We start from the raw sequence: 17,362 nt of genomic DNA on the forward strand, positions 1-17,362 counted from the left end.
CGTGCGGCCGCGCCCTCCCGGCGCCGGGGACAGCGGCAGGAGGAGCCCGGGGACGGCCGGCGCTGCGCAAGGCCCGGGCGGGCGGCGGAGAAGCCCCAGCCGGAGCCCTGCCTCGGCCCGATGCGGCGCAGGTCGGTGCCGAGCCCTGAGGAGGGATTAGAAGATGGTGCGTGAAGCTGCGCCTTGGCTCCCTGAGCGAAGGGGCCGCTCCGGGGCTCGGCCCGCCGCCTGCCCGAGAGGTGCGAGGGGTTAGGCCGGGGAGGCGAAGGGATGGAGGGCTCGGGCGATGCCTCCCGCGCCGGGGCCGACTGGCGCCTGGTCCTGTGGACCCTGTGCTCCGTGCTGCTGCCCGTGCTCATCACGGCGTGGTGCAGCTTCCAGCGGTCGCGGCGGCAGCTGCTGATCCGGGACATCTTCCGCAAGAGCAAACACGACTGGCACTACACGGACCTCTTCGGGTCGCCCTCGTACTGCTGCGTGTGCGCCCAGCACATCCTCCGCGGCGCCTTCTGCAGCTGCTGCGGGCTGCGCGTCTGCGAGGCCTGCCTGAAGAAGGCGGACCGGCGCTTCCTCTGCAAGGAGATCATGATGAGGGGCACCGCGGGAGCCCCCGGCTCCATGCCACACCACTGGATCAGGGGCAATGTCCCTCTCTGCAGCTGCTGCATGGTCTGCAAACAACAGTGCGGCACGCAGCCCAAGCTCTGCGACTACAGGTACTGCAAGGCAGTCTGGCTGTAGGAGCACTACAGTGCCATGCCAGTGTTGTGTTTTCCGCAGGATTGTTGGGAGACCACACCCCAAAAGAGATCCTGCAGAAGTCAGATAAGATACTGTTAAAAAAAAAACAGCTTCAAAGAACCTAAAATTAAAATGGATGCTTGTGAGTCATAGATTAAGAGTGTGGCATTGCATCTCACGTCCACTCGTTCTCTTAATTGCATCACTCCAGCATGATGTGCAGGCTGCTGTGTAATTACATACTAGGACTCTCAGTGTCCAAGGGAGTTTGTATTTTAGGGGATGATTAGGAAGTTTCTAATAAATTTTTTGGTTGTACAGTGGATAGCCTGAGCAGTTTGACTGGCACAGCTCACAGTTCAGAGAACCAAAGTGTTGCATCCCAAAATTGGCATCTGCTCAGTGTAAATAGTGCAAACAATGTTCTGTAGAGGTTTCAGGTTCATTTTTAAGGATGCTCAAAAAAGCTAAAGGAAAGTATTATAAGCTACTGCACTATAGTGATAAAGATTATGTTAAGAGTGCTTTAAAAATATGATGAACCATTAAATGGACTTGCACTGTCATTAGTAAGGTTGCTTGCAAAGTTGTCAGTGCCAAAATGCAATGACAGGTGCCCCCGTGTGTTACTTCAGTCTACTCAGAGGATCTTTTCAGCCTAGATTCTGCCAGCTTTTGCTTTGCTTCTATGTGATACTGTCAAACTGCTTGGTACGTAAGCAGAATTACAGAGAAAAAGAGCACATTGTCAGAAACAAAACCTCAAGAGTGTGTGTAGGAGAGGGAAGGGAAGGAGTTAGGAGGCAAAGGGAAAGGAAGGAAGAAGAGGAAAAGAGAGTCAGAGTATAGGCTAAGTGTCATTGATACTCTAGTTGTGTGTTGGATTAGTCAGGAGGACTCCAAAAATAGCTTTCCCAGCTGCTTAAATCAAGGCTTTGGATGTAGTAAATGAGGATTAACATTCTGCAGAGGCTGGAGGTGGATATTACAGTATTTTCTCTTGTTCTAGTCTTGTTTTCCAGGACAGCTTTTAGAATAGGTCATAAATCAGTTTTGCATAACTAAATCCCATCAGCCTTGTTCAGTTCTGTGTAACCTTTTAGGTTTCAGGCTTGAAGGGGTATTACCAGTCTTAGGGAATGCATTAATTCATTACTTGTCTCACTGTATTGAATTGAGCTCCAGTATTTTATCTGTGCTCTCTAAGGATGGACAGGGATTCAGGTTCTTTTACAGGCTCTCAGTGTAACTGTTAATAGTCCAAATAGAAGCATATTTATAGCACCTATTTTTTTTTTTAATTAGAAAGAACTTAATTAATTTAAAACTGTTGGATTTTTTTCCCAGCAGAATTCAAATGCTTTCCTAGACCTGCAAGCACATGACCAATTTATGTAATTTTCTATAGCCAATACATAAGCTTCCAGGGAATGAAAATATTACTTAAAATGGTGCATGTGAACATAAATATTTTGACAAAAGTCTAAAGTAAATGAGCAAAATCACCGTGCCTGTTTGAAGATTGTTTTCATGTGTTTTGGTCTTTTTTCAGGTGTGTGTGGTGTCAGTACACTGTGCATGATGAATGCATGGTGGATTGTTTGAGGACTGAGGATTGTACGTTTGGAGAATTCAAAGATTTAATTATTCCACCTTACTATTTGTCTGCAATCAACCAGATGCGTAAAGAGAAAAGAACCAACTATGAAAAGGTAATGGCCTGCTGCTTCTTGGGTTTAGAATACACCAAAAAAACAATCACATAAACCCACAGATAGACCTTGAAATTTGAACTCAATGCATTGTGACGGTAGCAACTGTCAGGTAAATGTTTCAGGATCTATTAAGTACTTGATGTGTTAATTCAGAGGTGTTTGTCATTTTACTAACATGGCTGTTGAAATATAAGCAGATGTAGATTTTTTTTATTCCGAAATACTGAGATTTGTCTACCTTACTTCCTTGAATTTTTGTGAGTTTTTTACTGTTTTGTTTATAGCTTTATAGTATTCATTGTCCTGAGCACTGCAGACTCTTCGGCCTTGATGTGTCAGAGGTATTTGTGTTTTGTCTACTTCAGACTAACTGGTGACTTGCTCATTTCAGCCCTTGCAGGGGATGGGGCTTGGAGCAAGGCTGTAAGCATTCTCAAACATGCAGTATTTGTGTGACTGACTGGTTTTTACCTTTTGCAGGTGGTCCCTTACTGCAGGAAACACTGGATGCCAGTAATGGTGCTGGCCAATACTCGCAGTGGAAACAACATGGGGGAAATTTTTCTAGGAGAATTTAAAATGCTGCTGAACCCTGTTCAGGTATTTGCAGTGCAAGGCCACCATAATAAAACCAAGGTTTAGACCAGAATAGATATCATCTTGCTTACACAATGGCAGTAGGGTCTTGTGAAAGATCAGTAAAGGAAACAAATTCTTGCAGTTTGTTCTTTTAGCAAGGAACAGCTTCACAGAGAGCAACAAAATGTGCAGAGACTTCTCCCAGCCCCAAGTTTGTTAGGATTCTAATACCAGTCCATTTTTCTTTTACTTATGGTAATATATGCAGTAATTTGGTCAGAAGTGTCTGACTTTTGAAACAGTGTACACTTTTTAGAAAATGAACCATTTAAATCTTCTTTATAGGAGACCTCTATTTGAATCCTCACTTTATTTGTGGAAATGTCAGCCTTGACAGTTTTGCTTTGTGTAGTTGCTTTCCCTTTAAAATCCACTGGGATGGCTCAGGATGTTACGTAAGGCAGGCAGTTCTTGGATTTCCTGGCTGCACCTTAGTACTCTTCCTTTGAAGTTCAAAACCCAGCTGTAAAATACAGCCCAAGAGAAATCACTGTGTTTTTGTTTCAAATGCATCCCAATGAGGCTTTAAAGAATAAACCTCTTTGTGTGCTGAGTATTTTAAAATTACTTTTATCTGAAATCTTTCATCTTTACAGAATTCATCATCATGCTTCTAGATACTGACTTTTCCAAGGGTTCTGTCAGCTCAGTTTATCAATGCCATTTAATCCTAGGGAGGCAGCTGGTGCTCTGTTGTGAATTTGGGAAACAAATCCTGCTCATGAAAGTCAAGACAACTCATTTGCTAATGTGATATTGCAAATGGAGAATCTTTGTTTTGCATTAGAGTTAACTTTGTGAAGTTGTTTATCTGTGAGCCAAATCCTGAGTCCTGTTCTGTGAACTTACAGAATTCCTTATTTTCCTTTTTTTAGGTTTTTGATCTCAGCAAAATTGCACCAGCTAAAGCTCTTCAGCTCTGCACTTGGCTGCCTTGCAATGCTGTCAGGGTTCTGGTCTGTGGTGGAGATGGTACAGTTGGCTGGGTCCTGGATGCAATCGATGAAATGAAGATAAAGGTATTGTGTTTTAAATTAAAAGGTGAAATGAGTTTTGATGTTGCCAAAGTTCTGCCTCTCATCTCTTACCTGCATTTATTGCCTTCATCATCCTGAATAGGCTTACAGAGGAATATTTGCATAATTGTTTATTCATATTGGGAAAGGGTGTGGGGAAATGCATCTTATTATTCCTTGTAGTTCAGGGAAAATATGAACACTTCAGATTCTAAATTATATTGATAGTAGTTCTTTTCTGCAAAACAAGGAGAGAACAAGCTGCTGGATATTCTCTGCATTGTTATTTCCTCTTTGTCTGAACAGATTTATATTGTCATAAATGGTATTGCTAATACTGGCTGGTGTGCTCTGACTGTTCCCTTCTCCCAGCACACTCAATCTTTTATAATAACCTCATAATTTTGCCTGCTGTTCTGGTTTTGTTGCCAGTGCATGAGTGAGTGCAGTCATTTGCTCCTGCCCCTGTCATATGTTCTGAAGAGTCTGCCTGTCTGCAGCCTTGCCTATTAGCTGCAAGCAGAGGAATAAAAAAACAAACTGTTTACTGTGGATTTGAAATGGAAGATACTCTCGTTTATGGGATGCTCCTAAGAACTCCTGAGAAAATTAAGAATGGAAAATAATTTTAATAAGCTTTAGTGCTTTACCTAATAAACTTTCTCTAGTGCTGAAAGAAAAAAGTTTTTATATCAAAGTTTTTTACTGCAGCTTTCTTGTTAATACATAAAATGTTGTAGCTGAAGGCCATTGTTACAACTTCATGCATAGTCCAGCAACCTCTTTGAGAATTATTGTGTGCTGATAAAGTAGAAATAAAGTAACTATTAAGGTTAATGAATATGAGTATATGGTTGTTGAATATGAGTATATGGTTGTGTGGTCCTGGGCACTTGATATATTGTCCCTCATTGCTGATATAGTTGATGAAATCTGGGTTTTTCTTTGTCCTGTTCAAATTGAGTAATTGCTATAAGGTAAACTGTAGAGATTTATCAGCAAAACCTTTTTCTTATCAGCAGTAGGTTATTTGCTCCCTTCATTTATCTTGACTCTCAAATGCAGGTTGATACCTAGCTGATAACCTTTCAGGATAAAACAGTAACCAAAGTGCCAGTTTGCCACAAGGGCTTTTCACAGCTGAATTGGAAAGACCATAGTACGGCTGAAATAATTGCTCACCCTTCTGTGGTCAGGAGAGCCAAGGCCTTTGCTAAGGTGGCTGCTCTGAACAGCTCCTGTCACAGTGCTCTGCAGAGCTGATCTTCACCTGCTCCATCTGGGGGTGACAGTCTGAAACTGAGACACTGACTTTGCTCCTGGAGTGTCTGTGTTTCCCTGTGCGGTTGAGCACCGGTACTCTGTGCATCTGTTGTTTAGACCCAACCTCGCTCAGTCTTGTGACCTAGTGAGGTTAGGTCTAAACAACAGATGCACAGAGTACCAGTGCATCACATTTTGGTGTCTTGGTGCAGTTCACAGCCACGTGTTAACATCTCTGAGTGTTCATGTCACTTCCCAGATCCTAAGCATCATTCCTGGAAAGGAATACTCTACTCAGTATTCATAATGTGTTGTTCCCATATTGTGTTTGTATTCTCTTTCCTTCTCACAATGGTTCAACATTTCCTTCCTTTACCTTATGTCTGGGTGAGTAGCTCAATGTGCCACCTGCTCTGCCAGCCCCAGAGCTCTGCTTTGTGTAACAGGCTGCTGGGAAGGTGAATTGATCTAATCTGAGCATTGGGGAGGGAAGGGAGACAATGAGTGCTGAAGCAGGAGCTAATATGCAGTGGTTTTGTATCCTAGGGGCAAGAACGATCTATTCCACAAGTTGCAATTTTACCTCTGGGAACAGGGAATGACCTGTCTAATACACTGGGCTGGGGTGCAGGTTATGCTGGAGAAGTCCCTGTAGAGCAGATCTTACGAAATGTCATGGAGGCAGATGGAATCAAACTAGACAGGTAAGGAACAGTGAAAAGATAAAATGTACAGAACCAAACACTGCTGTAGCTCATTGCAGCAGTTTCTTTACATAAACACAAGTCTTGCCAGAAGGAACTACAACCTAACTGAGGTCTGAATTTAGTCTTTTCGTTGTTCTACAGGGCTTAACTCTGTCATAATTTAACTAAATTTGAGTATTTTGCCTTAATCCCAGTATAGATAAGAGATTCCTAACTACAGCTTTGATACTGAGGATTGTCTGTCTCAAGTCTAAGTACCAACTGTTGTTTTTCAGATGGAAGGTTCAAGTAACAAACAAAGGATACTACAACTTAAGGAAACCAAAGGTATTGTTTGCAAGTATAATACGAATTCTATGGAATACCTGTATGTTTGTCATTTTTTTGTTATTTTGTTTTTTGTTGTTACCAACCTCCCATTAAACACTCTGAATTTTAAACAATAATAATGATTTTTAATAAGGCATAATTGGAAGTTCTGTCTTACAGGTATTCACAATGAACAACTACTTCTCTGTAGGACCTGATGCTCTTATGGCTTTGAATTTCCATGCCCATCGTCAGAAAACTCCCTCTCTGTTTTCCAGCAGAATCATCAATAAGGTGTGTTTGCTAAAGGGACATTTCCTCCTTGGAGTTACTGATTTGACTTCAGACTATTTTTAGGTTCTCATTCCTTTACTGCTACTTCCTTCTTGCCATTTTAAGAGTTTGGAATTAACTTTACCCATGGAATTCCCTTCCCTAAGAAAAACATGTTGGCAAACCCACTCATGAATGTTCTGCCTTGCCTCTGCTTGCTTACAAAATTTGCTGGTTGCTCAGTTTTTGCTCAGAATTTCTCATTTGCTTTGAAACTTCGTGAGTTAAGTGCTTATTTCCTTTTCAAGTGGACATCTGGTTTCTTATGCAAGTTGTAGCTCATCTGATGAGGAAGGTTTAGTTCAAGGATGTGCAAATATATTATGTGTATGTTTTAGATAAGGTTTGCACAGCCATAACTATACATAAATATTTCAAATAGTATTCCTATGTATTATCTTTTTCTAACAATATTTTCTTTTCTCCCTGTTTTGTTTGGTTTGTGGTTTTTTTTGTTTGTTTGTTTTTGGTTTTGTTTTGTTTTTTTTTTGTAGGCTGTTTATTTTTTTTATGGAACCAAAGATTGCTTAGTACAAGAATGTAAAGATCTTAACAAAAAGGTTGAGGTAAGTTTTTTAACTTGCTTATTCTCTGGACAGTCAGTGAAGTGTAAAAACTTACCTTGTGAAAGAAAAGGAGCTTTGCTCTTCACCATATTTGCACTTAATGATAGTTCTGTGAGGGTAGCTATGGCCTTGGAGTATTTTTGTGTTCCTTTTGCTGTCTGCAGCTTACTTCATGGAATTCATGTCTTTGGGCTTACTGCAAATTCCTGATTTTTTTTCTGGCCTTGACTCAGTTCTATGAGTGCGAGCACTAATATTCAGCTGTAATTTGCCATAGCACTAGAGGCTTACATAAGTGAGAGTTCCTTTTTTCTTTTCTCTACTAGAAGAAATTTACTATCTGATTTCTTGTGAAATCAGAAGGATTTTTTTAAAATATGGAAAGAAAACACATTTTCTTGGTGCAGGGCCAATTTTTCTTTAAGTGGAAGCCTATTGAATGCATAAAGTGAATAAGTTCTATTGAAGTACTGAATTTGATCCACAGTAATTAACTTCTGCTTGTCTTTTAAAGCTAGAGTTGGATGGTGAGAGGATTGAGTTGCCCAATTTGGAAGGCATCATTGTGCTGAATATTGGATACTGGGGAGGTGGCTGCAGGCTCTGGGAAGGAATGGGGGATGAGCCTTATCCTTTGGCAAGGTACAGAGGGCATTTTTTGCTTTGTTTTTGTCTTTAACAGTTCTTGCAGTGTAAAGAATTCCCTCAGCAGACTGTGCTTATGTAGCCAGGCTTGTCTGCAGGCTGGAAGGGTTCCTTGGGACTGGCTGTCTCCCATTTTATTTTCCTTGAACTGGAGACTTGGAATAAAGGCATCCTATACATCAAAGGGGTTTTAAGACTATCTCAAAATGTCTGGCATGACAGACAGCAGAAGCATTGGAGAGGCTATTAACAATAAAGTGAGCCTTCAAAAAGTAGAAGATAGAGCCATTTCAGAATCTAAAATACCACATCTCATTAGAAGTTAAAATGGAAAGTAAAAACAAAACATGTAAAAAATTTTGACTCCCATGTTGGGAGCAATACCAAAGAGAAAAAGAATTTCAAACATTAATTATTCCCTGTTGTGACTTCCTTCTTCAGAAGGCATCTATATAAATATATACCCATAGTTTTGTTACAAGGCTTACAATCCTGAATTTCTAAAAAATCCTTGGGCAAGGTCCTTTATCCAGATCTAAAAAATTAAGCCATTTAAAGATTTTTCTTTTGATGAATATCTGAGTAAAAAGACAGAAAATTGTACAAGTTTATGGAAGAGAAATCCACTGTGAGCCTTAAATGTGCACAGTGAGCCTTGGAAAGTCATACATCCATGATTTCCAGAGGCCAGCTCGGGTGTGCTCGCTGGTGAATTGCTCCATAGCTGTTTGATGGCTTTCTTTGCTGCTCAGTGGGATTTGTTCTCCAGCACAAAAACAAAAATGTATTGGTAGCACAGCATTTGTCTTCTCTCTGGGAATAGCAGTAAGAGGACATAATATTTGGGCATATGTGCTGGAGCTCATCAGCTCACTGAAAAAAGTGTTGTTTTTCATTTCATAGGCATGACGATGGACTTCTGGAAGTTGTTGGTGTTCATGGTTCTTTCCACTGTGCCCAGATCCAGGTGAAACTGGCAAATCCTGTTCGCCTAGGGCAGGCACACACAGTGAGGGTAAGTGCTGCTTAGGCACCTGTTCTCCTGAATCTTTTTTAATACATCATACAGAATCTCGAGCACTCAACTGCTTGACTCAGATCTAAAGTTGCAGTTTGCCATTGAGATGGGTATTTCTCTTGCTTAGTAAAAATTTATTATGTCATAATGCCCAGACCTGTGTTGCTGTGGTTGGTGGCCTGCGAGTGCCACTCACAGTTTCTCCCTGGCCAGGCTGTGAATGTGTATTGCAGTTGTAAAAGGTTATTTCAGCCCCTTTGAACTGCTGTGGTTGTGTTGCTGTGTTTGGTAGCAGCTGTTTTGATTGCTGTGGTTGTGTTGTTGTGTTTGGTACCAGCTGATCCTGAAGAGCTCCAAGATGCCGATGCAGGTGGATGGGGAGCCCTGGGCACAGGGGCCCTGCACTGTCACCATCACTCACAAGACCCACGCTCTGATGTTGTACCACTCTGGGGAGCAGACAGATGATGATGATGCCTCCAGCCTGTCAGAGTGACACCAAGGCAGGGAGCAGGTGGATCAAGACCTGGAGATTTTGTGGAATTGGAATTGCATGTGCAGCAGCGAGGAACTTCAGCTCGTTAAAACACCAATGTCTGATCTGGACTGAGGTTTATGAACTAAGGTTCATACTTGTGAATGAACTAGAGCTGAGGAAAAAGCCATGCTTCTGCACTCATGGAAACTTTCACTGCTGAATTACCACAACTGGTTTGCTTTTAGGTTGGTGGGGATGCCCTCCAGCCTTTCTAGCTGGAGTGTGTTCCTCTCACGGCCGAAAAGGGATGGATGCTGCAACCCTTGCTTGCTGTGCAATCAGGTCTTCTGCACATACACAGCACAGTGTTTCAGAGATGTGTTTCATACCCTTGGAAAGGGGAACAGCTGGGGGTTTGACTGCTTCCACCTGCCCCAGAGCAGTTCCTGAGCAGAAAACCAGACCAAGCAGAATATGGGTTGATGTTCTGACAGCAGCCTGCTCCTGGCTGCCATCTCTGCTTGGGAGCAGGAGCAGTACATTTCTAGTGCAGTGCAGTGCATTTCTAGTAAGCTTCACTGGGAGAGTAGAGGATCTGGGAGCTCTGGAGAAGGTACTCAGCAAGAAAATTGCTTTTGGACCAAAGGTTTCTGGAAATGTTATTTAGGAAATTATCTTTTTCAGTGGCTTTGTAAGCCAAAGAGTACCCTGAGGTCTTGAGTCCCCAACATACAATTCAAAATACTTGTACCATGACTTGCACTGAATGATCCCGTGACTTGACTTTGCTTCAGTTCAGTGAGAGACTAATTCTAGTTTTTGTAAATAGCAACATCATAGTTTTTGGGCAGGCTTTTTGGAGGAAAACTTGGACAAAGGAGGATCTTTTTAGCTGTTGAGAGAGGAGGGTTTTAAAGAAATTATGATGATTGGCAAATATGGAGTATTTTTTAAAAGCTTGTTGAAGAACGTGGCTCGTAATTACCTGAGAATGATCAGTAGTAAGTCAGTCTGTTAACTTTCAGTTGTAAGTGTGGAGGTTGAGAGCTGAGTTTGCAGAGGTGACATTCATGTGTATGATTTGATTGTGTAAAAAAAGCATGGAAGCACTTGTTTTCTGACTGGCTCTTAGGTGGTAAGAGGTACCTTGTTGGTTACCCTCATTTCTTTTATGGATATAAAGTGGGGAAAAAGGTGAGTGGTTGATCCTGGTAGTGGAGGTTCAGAACACCTACAACAGTACCCAGGGACTGTCAGCTTGGCATGTCTGAAGCTTCTCAGGTTAAAACCTTCTCAGGTGAAAACATCTTCATGGTTAACAAAAGTAGAAGATCTTATTCCTGTTCTTTTTGTTGTAAGCATTTTAAGCCTGCAGCAGGTGAGAGCTGAGTTGAGGTTTAAAATATCTCACTGAGTAAATTCAGTTTAGTTACTGAAGGTGCTCTTCCAAGTAGGAAGAGAATTTATCCATTGTAAGCCAAGATTATAAGAAGGTGAGAGCTTTGGTCTGAACTTTGAATGTTGCTGCTTTTGTCATGATCCCCCAGTTTTTAATTTTTTTTTTTCTTTACACTGACTGAAAATGAGACCATTGGGTAAAGTAGGCTGTGTTTCTAGGATTTTTAAAATGAAACCATTTTTCAAAAACTTGTAAAATTATGTTTGCATTAACAGTGAACGATCTATTTATATTTTAAAATAATTTATTGAAACTTGGCAAAGTCAGTATTTTTGAAACCTTCAACTGTAATCCTCTTTGGAAAGCATTTTTAACTTGATGGTATTCCTTGTAGAAAGTGTATGTACTAGAACTTCAATACTACTGATTCTCAGTGAATTTATAGCAGTCTGAAAATGTGATTAGAGTGTAATGAACTGTAAAGCAGAAGCCATTTGTAAATTCCATATTCATTAGCCTTATATGCATAACTTTATTGTATGTAAATATAGATGAAAAATAAGGGTAAAATATATGTAAAAAGTGTTTAAAATATCCTAAGTATGCTATGCTAGATGAATCCACTACCTTTTTTTTTAAGTTATGAGCTTCAATTTGTATCAGCTTCAAAAATCTTACCAGTTAAGTTATTATTTTTTTAATGACTTGTAACCATCAGCACCCTAAAAGTATTTAAGTTCTATGCTGTAGTTCTTATGTAACTGTTGTTTACAAACAAATGAGGAATCTCTGAAAAAGCAGGGTATGTGCTCTGAAAAGCAGTATTTGAAATGACACCACTGGCTACTTTAAACTATTCAAAATGCAGTTTAGACTTCCCTAAAGTTGATCAGATGGTTATTCAAATTGGTTTATAGCCCAAGAACCTTTAACTCTTGAAAAACTTCACTATTTTGACTCCTGACATCTAGAAAAGAAATAATTGATGCCAAGGTTGGAAGTCTCCCTGTGTTCCCACAGGTGAATGGGCTTCTCCACCTGTGCCCCAGTGGGGGCTGTTTGTGCTCCCTCCCACTGCAGCTTGCCATGAGACCTGTCCAACATGTGTGAAATCCTCTGGGAAAGGTAAATCCATCATTCCTGCTGGAGAAGCAAATTGAAAGTAGCATCTAACTGGGTGTTTGTTTGGGAAAACCCCTGCTAAATGGTCTTGGTTTTGGAGAAGTTGGTGTGTCACCAATGGACTGTAAGGGATGGCAGCAAATGTGGCTGTGGGGAAGCCTCTTGTGAAATTGTCCTTATGGTTTAGAGAACATTCTGTAAGGCTGAAGTGTCCATTGTGACTCTGTAGCTGTCAAATATTTGTGTGGCAGAAAAAGGTCTTGTAAAACCTAGTTAGCCCTGGAGTCTGTGGGAAGTCTTGCTGTTTCCAGCTGTTCTCTGGTTTCAATGTTTCCTCCTTTCTGGTGTGCTGCAAATTGGGTTAAAGGCTGTTTGGAATGACTTTGATGGAGCTGTTTCCAGTTTTAGCCCCAGCTTGGCGTCAGCAGTGGGCTCCCAGATTGTCTGGCAGCAGGAATGGACTTGGCTGATTTGTACCAGAGCTGGAGCTGCCCAGTGCTGTGGTGTGCATTGGGAATGTAAACTGCTCTGTGCTTTCAAATGTTGTAGGTGCATAGAGCATCATTTCAAACAGCTCCTCCATCCAAGGAGTTACTCCTTGTAGGTTGGAACCCTGGAAATCCCCACAGTATATTCTCTGTCTGGGAGAGGGGACTCTGCAGCTGGAGCTTCTGTCCTGCACTGAGGAGTTTTCCCTTATCCTGTTAATCATAAACATCGGGAAAATTGAGAAAACAATATTTCAAAAAGCCAAATAACAAACTGTTTCCTCTGCCAGTCTATATATTATAGCTTTGAGTAAAATGTACAGGGTAAACAGTAACACTGATTGTCAAGCACTTCAAAGTGAGTTCATGAAGTTTATTTTTAAGTTGTATTGCTGCATCCAGTAGCAAGTTTGGTCAGTTTCTGATCACTTTCTTTAATGTAGGTTCTCAGTCCTGTGGCAGGCAATACAAAAAGCATAAATCTGCATGGAGAGCCTCTCTGTGGGTCAGCTCCTTGCCTGGCTCACATTGCACTTGTTCACTCACGTTGAGAGGATGTGCTGGGTATTTTTATATGCACAGAACCTCCTGTCAAAGGCTTTGTCAGACAAGAAAATTGGTGTGGCTTCACACAGCTGTCCTTGGCCCAGTGACCTACCTGCTTGGCTTTGGTGTCACCATCACCACCAGCACTCCAAAGGCTCCCCAGTATTCCTGGCCTGTATTGAAAGTACAATCTCTGTTCTCATTGCTGCTGGGGAGGAACATCCCATTTCTCCACAGGTTCTGAGAACTGATCCTTGAAGGGTTTGATTTCAGCCTGGCCAATTCCTTTTGGTTCTGTCCTACGTTGCACTGAAGCTTTTACAGTTTGTGCTACTGTATCTCACTGGTTAAATAAAAAGCTCTGCACCTTTGGGTGATCAGCACAATGGCATCAGTGTTAGAGTAGTTACTGGTTTTTACTTGGCAACAAATGCTTTTGGTAGAGCAGCACTGTAACCCAGTTAGTCTCTGGGGAAGAGCAGGACACTTAAAAATCTGCATGTGTTCTAACCACTGATTACTAGCAGTTTTATTCCTTTTGGAAAATAAAAAAATTAAGTCTTCAGTTGGAATTAAATTAGACTGTCTTCAAAGATACTAGGATGTAACTGATTCTTTTGAATGTCAACCACTTAATTAAAAATGCTGGTTTCTTCTGAGAAATGAGAGGTGCTTCTTGAACACAGGGTGAGGTAGCAGAGACCACTTCTTCCTGTAGTAATTAAGTAAATGGAGAGAATTTACACATTCTTTATTTCAACAGTGTTGAGGGCACAGTTGTAAAGCACGACATGATCACAATTTTATCATCTAAGAGTGCTGAATACCCAAATCAGGCTTTGGGCATCTCAGGGAGATACTTCAAGCTGGAACAAAGCCACATGCCTTGACTAAACCTAGCTGTGTTGTGCAGGCTGACCTTAGCTGAGGAACTGGCCCTTAACTGTTCAAAATATGAATGTGCTCAAAATTGTACTTTTTAATGCTGCCCTGTGTCCTGTGCTGTGTCCCCCTACTGCTGTATGTAATTATTTCTTTGCATTGCTTAATTTGCAACTTGTTTGTAGATTTCAGCATAAAAATAGCTTTCTTTTTAAGATTATGTAGGCACTTACATTGTATGTGAGTTTATTGCATTCTGTACCTTCAAGGTTTACATCCCTCAAAAGCCATTTTATTTGCTACAAACTGCTGTAATCTTTTGAATACCTCCAGCCATCTTCTCTTTCTAGGATTTTTGTAGTTAAACAGAATGGATTTTTATTTTTGTAGCTTGTAATTCAGTATGTATAGTAGTTGTTTAGTAAGTAGTGATCAGAATACTGTATAATGTTGCTTTTAAAAGCTGTAACTTTTAATTAGTAATTACTACTTACAAGAAAATGTCAGCATGTTAACAGTTTAAAAAATATATTCTTTAACTTCACATGCTGTGATGCTGCCATGTGGGATTTATATTAAATGTGTTTGTCTATATGTTCTAAAGTGGCACTAAACAAGGAAAATATGAGCCTCAAGTGCAAGAAATAGCTCAAAAAATGGAATTTATAACATTTTAGGCAGTTTTCAATTGAGAAAGGTAACATTTGGGATTCAGTATTTTTTTATTTCCCACAGAGCAGTAAGGAGTGATCAGTGGACTCTTGGCACATCAGTTGTTTCCTTATGGTGTGGTTTGAGATCTGTATTTAGTGCCCAAATGTGGGCAGACACTGTCTGCACCATTCCTGCCCCTCAGAGAGCAAAACCCCAGAGCAACCCCACAGGTCACAGCTGTACAGTATGTGAGGTCTTGCTTGCCATGAAAAAACCACTTAGCATGATCTTGGACCTCCAGAATAAATGTTTAAATCAAAATCTGCAAATTTTTCCTTGCCACCAAGCCATGTTTTCAAACCTCAAACTGGTTTTCCTCTGGTTTTGAAGAGAGGGCAGGCTGAAATGGAGATACAGAGATAATCCTGTAAAAGTCATTGTTAGAAAAGCAGAGATGTCTGGTTTTATTTGCTGCAGAGGCAAATAAATTTGGCTCATACAAATTTGTGATGCTTGGTGCAGTGGTTACATGGGCACAATGTGTGATTTGGGCCAGGTTCTGCCTGAGAAGCTGCAGCTTCAGTGGAGCCACAGAGCTGCCCCCTCTGTGGTTACTGCACATTAACACGGGGAAAGGGGAAACTTCAATTGGTTGTACCATGGCCTCTCTCTGTGACTTACACTCCATAAAATTCTCTATGCAGAAACATCTGCTCCATATTCTAAAAAAAAATTTGTAAATACAGATTTTTCACAGCACTGGCTGTTACTGAATTTCCCAATGCATCTGTTTGTCTTGTTATTTGTGCTGTATTTCTCTGTAGATTTCAGGGCGTGGATTAAAGTATTTAAACTCAGCTTTTCCTTTTCCTTGCTATGCATAAAAACTAATGTGAGTCTGCAACAACCCCAGCTTGAGGATGACTGCCTGGCTTTGGGAGGGCTGCAGCTGGATGAGCTTAGGCATTTTGAGAACAAAGTTGTATTTTGTTGAATTCTGTGGCCGTGCTACTGCCTGAAATTCCTGCTGCAAAATTTGAGCATCTCAAACCTCAATACATGGGAAAAATTCTAGACAGCATAGTAATGTCACCTGGAGGTAAAACTCACACTAGTAACCTGCAAAGATCTCTCAGCAGCTGTTTGCCTGCTCCTGGTTCATTCTTCTCCGTCTCAGGGAGGAGCTGAGGTTGTGTGGATTTTCAGTAGGTCTGGTTGAAATGGTTTGAATTCCCAGGCTTCAACAGTAATGTGAAATGTCCCTATTTTTATTTCTCACCTCTGGTGCCACTGATTTGGGGATCTTGAAACAGCTTCTGATACTGCACATTATTTACTCGAAGAGAGGAAGGAGCCCTGCAAATGCCTTACCTGCAATGAGCAGTTTTAAGTAAGAGGTTTAACAGGAGATGTTTTGGTGTCAGTAGAAACTGCAGATGGGGCAGGAGGTGAGAACAGATCAGCAAAACTCCCACGGGGGTTTCCCCAGCGAGGGGAAACGCTGCTGCCGGGAGACGTTCAGGGATCAAGTGGCTCAGTGCCTTCCCCTGATGGCAGCAGATGGGTTCGTTTGGGTCTTTGGAAGTGAATAAATCCTCCCGTGGGGCCACTTTATCACAGTGTCAGTTCCCTCCCCAAGTCCTCTCCTCTGTTCCCTGGTCTCATTTGCACAAGAGAGAAGGGCTCTGGCCTCTCAGCTCCTGTATTATGCCACAGTCAAACCTTTTAGACTGGGTGTTGTTTTCCATTCAGGATGGGGTCAGAGCATTCAGCAGGTTTTTTCATAGATGAGTAAGACAATAGTTTCACAGAGCTTTCAGGATCACTGGCACTAATGCTGATAACCATCCAGGTTTAATGCATCTTTAAATGTTTTTAGAATTGCTGGAGTGAGCCGTGCAGAGCACCCACTTGAGCCAAACTTTAGCCAAAAGTTGCACAAGGAGTCGCAGTGCAGGTATGTGTGGGGGAGAGCACCGGACATTAGCAAAGTGCAAGTCAAGGCTGAGATTCTCTTTATTTTTTTGATAATAACAGTAAAAATACAAAGTTTTTGTGAATGAACAGTAGTGGGTCAAAATAAAATTCAAGGAGTCTGGTACCAGACACTTGAGGACTAAAGCTCTGGTTTCAGGGTGTCTCCTCTTACAAATTTATTTTCCTCTTGGGGAAAATCCCTCCTTGCAGAAGGGCTGCAGGCAGCCTCTGCCTGTGCATCTGTGGGCAATGTGAGAACCCGCTGGTAACCGCAAGGTAACAGATGGCCGGAGGGTCCCGGTGACCGCGGGCGCTGAGTGCGAGCAATGCCCTGCGGATCCTGGCATGTGCCACCCAACCGTGCCGAGGGCCATTGTCCCCGCCCGGCCGCGAAATCCCGATTCCACGCTTAAGAGCTGCAGAAAAGAGCCTCGCTCTCCCAGACCTGCAAAAGAGCATCTCCCCATGTCGTTCATTGAAAATATGGAAAGGGCAATGCATATAGAAATCTAATTATTGGCAGGCACAGCCCGGCTTTTAGCATGATAATCGTGGGCCCCGGAGCCTTCTTGTGCACGGACCCCTGAAAGACAATCATGAAAGCAGAAGTTAAAACTATTGAATTTCCATCATTCATTCAAAATTCGCTTTGATTATGTTGACACGATTCTTGTTTGTTCCTACACCGCGATGAGAAACTGTTATTAATCACTTCTAAATATTTCAGAGACAAAAGGAGCCTGCCCGGCCCGGGCGATAGGGACAGCGGTGCAAAGAGAGAAAGGGTGACAGCGGGGTGTCCCTGCTGTCCCCAGTGCTGGGAGGCTCTCCCCGCGGGGCGGGAGAAGGGAGAAGGGGGAAGGG

The 17,362-nt window shown here is 41.9% G+C and overlaps 1 protein-coding gene across 3 annotated transcripts; it reads left to right on the top strand.

Annotated features, from left to right (window-relative positions):
* The first annotated feature begins 84 nt into the window (after nt 1-84).
* On the top strand, nt 85-17,278 carry DGKE (diacylglycerol kinase epsilon). Of its 3 annotated transcripts, none has more exons than XM_059864750.1 (11): nt 85-716; nt 2,294-2,453; nt 2,937-3,056; nt 3,971-4,114; nt 5,921-6,078; nt 6,357-6,408; nt 6,571-6,684; nt 7,218-7,289; nt 7,804-7,931; nt 8,838-8,949; nt 11,850-15,378. In XM_059864750.1, exons 1-11 carry the CDS (start codon nt 271-273, stop codon nt 11,937-11,939), a joined length of 1,596 nt encoding a protein of 531 aa, XP_059720733.1. In that variant the 5' UTR covers nt 85-270; the 3' UTR covers nt 11,940-15,378. The 3 variants fall into 3 exon arrangements, with proteins under 3 accessions (XP_059720733.1, XP_059720734.1, XP_059720732.1); XM_059864751.1 differs by lacking the exon at nt 11,850-15,378 and adding an exon at nt 16,401-17,278 and having other exon boundaries at nt 86-716; XM_059864749.1 differs by having other exon boundaries at nt 93-716; nt 9,290-15,378.
* The last annotated feature ends 84 nt before the right edge of the window (nt 17,279-17,362 follow it).

Source organism: Haemorhous mexicanus, chromosome 20 (genome assembly GCF_027477595.1).
Source record: "Haemorhous mexicanus isolate bHaeMex1 chromosome 20, bHaeMex1.pri, whole genome shotgun sequence".
Taxonomy (NCBI): domain Eukaryota; kingdom Metazoa; phylum Chordata; class Aves; order Passeriformes; family Fringillidae; genus Haemorhous; species Haemorhous mexicanus.

What these genes read in the sequence shown, in the direction of transcription:
- DGKE (XM_059864749.1), top strand. Translation starts at nt 271, where the DNA reads ATGGAGGGCTCGGGCGATGCCTCCCGCGCCGGGGCCGACTGGCGCCTG. An exon ending in TGCTGCTGAACCCTGTTCAG is followed by an intron (nt 3,057 to 3,970) that starts GTATTTGCAGTG and finishes TCCTTTTTTTAG; the next exon opens with GTTTTTGATCTCAGCAAAAT. An exon ending in CCAGCAGAATCATCAATAAG is followed by an intron (nt 6,685 to 7,217) that starts GTGTGTTTGCTA and finishes TTTTTTTTGTAG; the next exon opens with GCTGTTTATTTTTTTTATGG.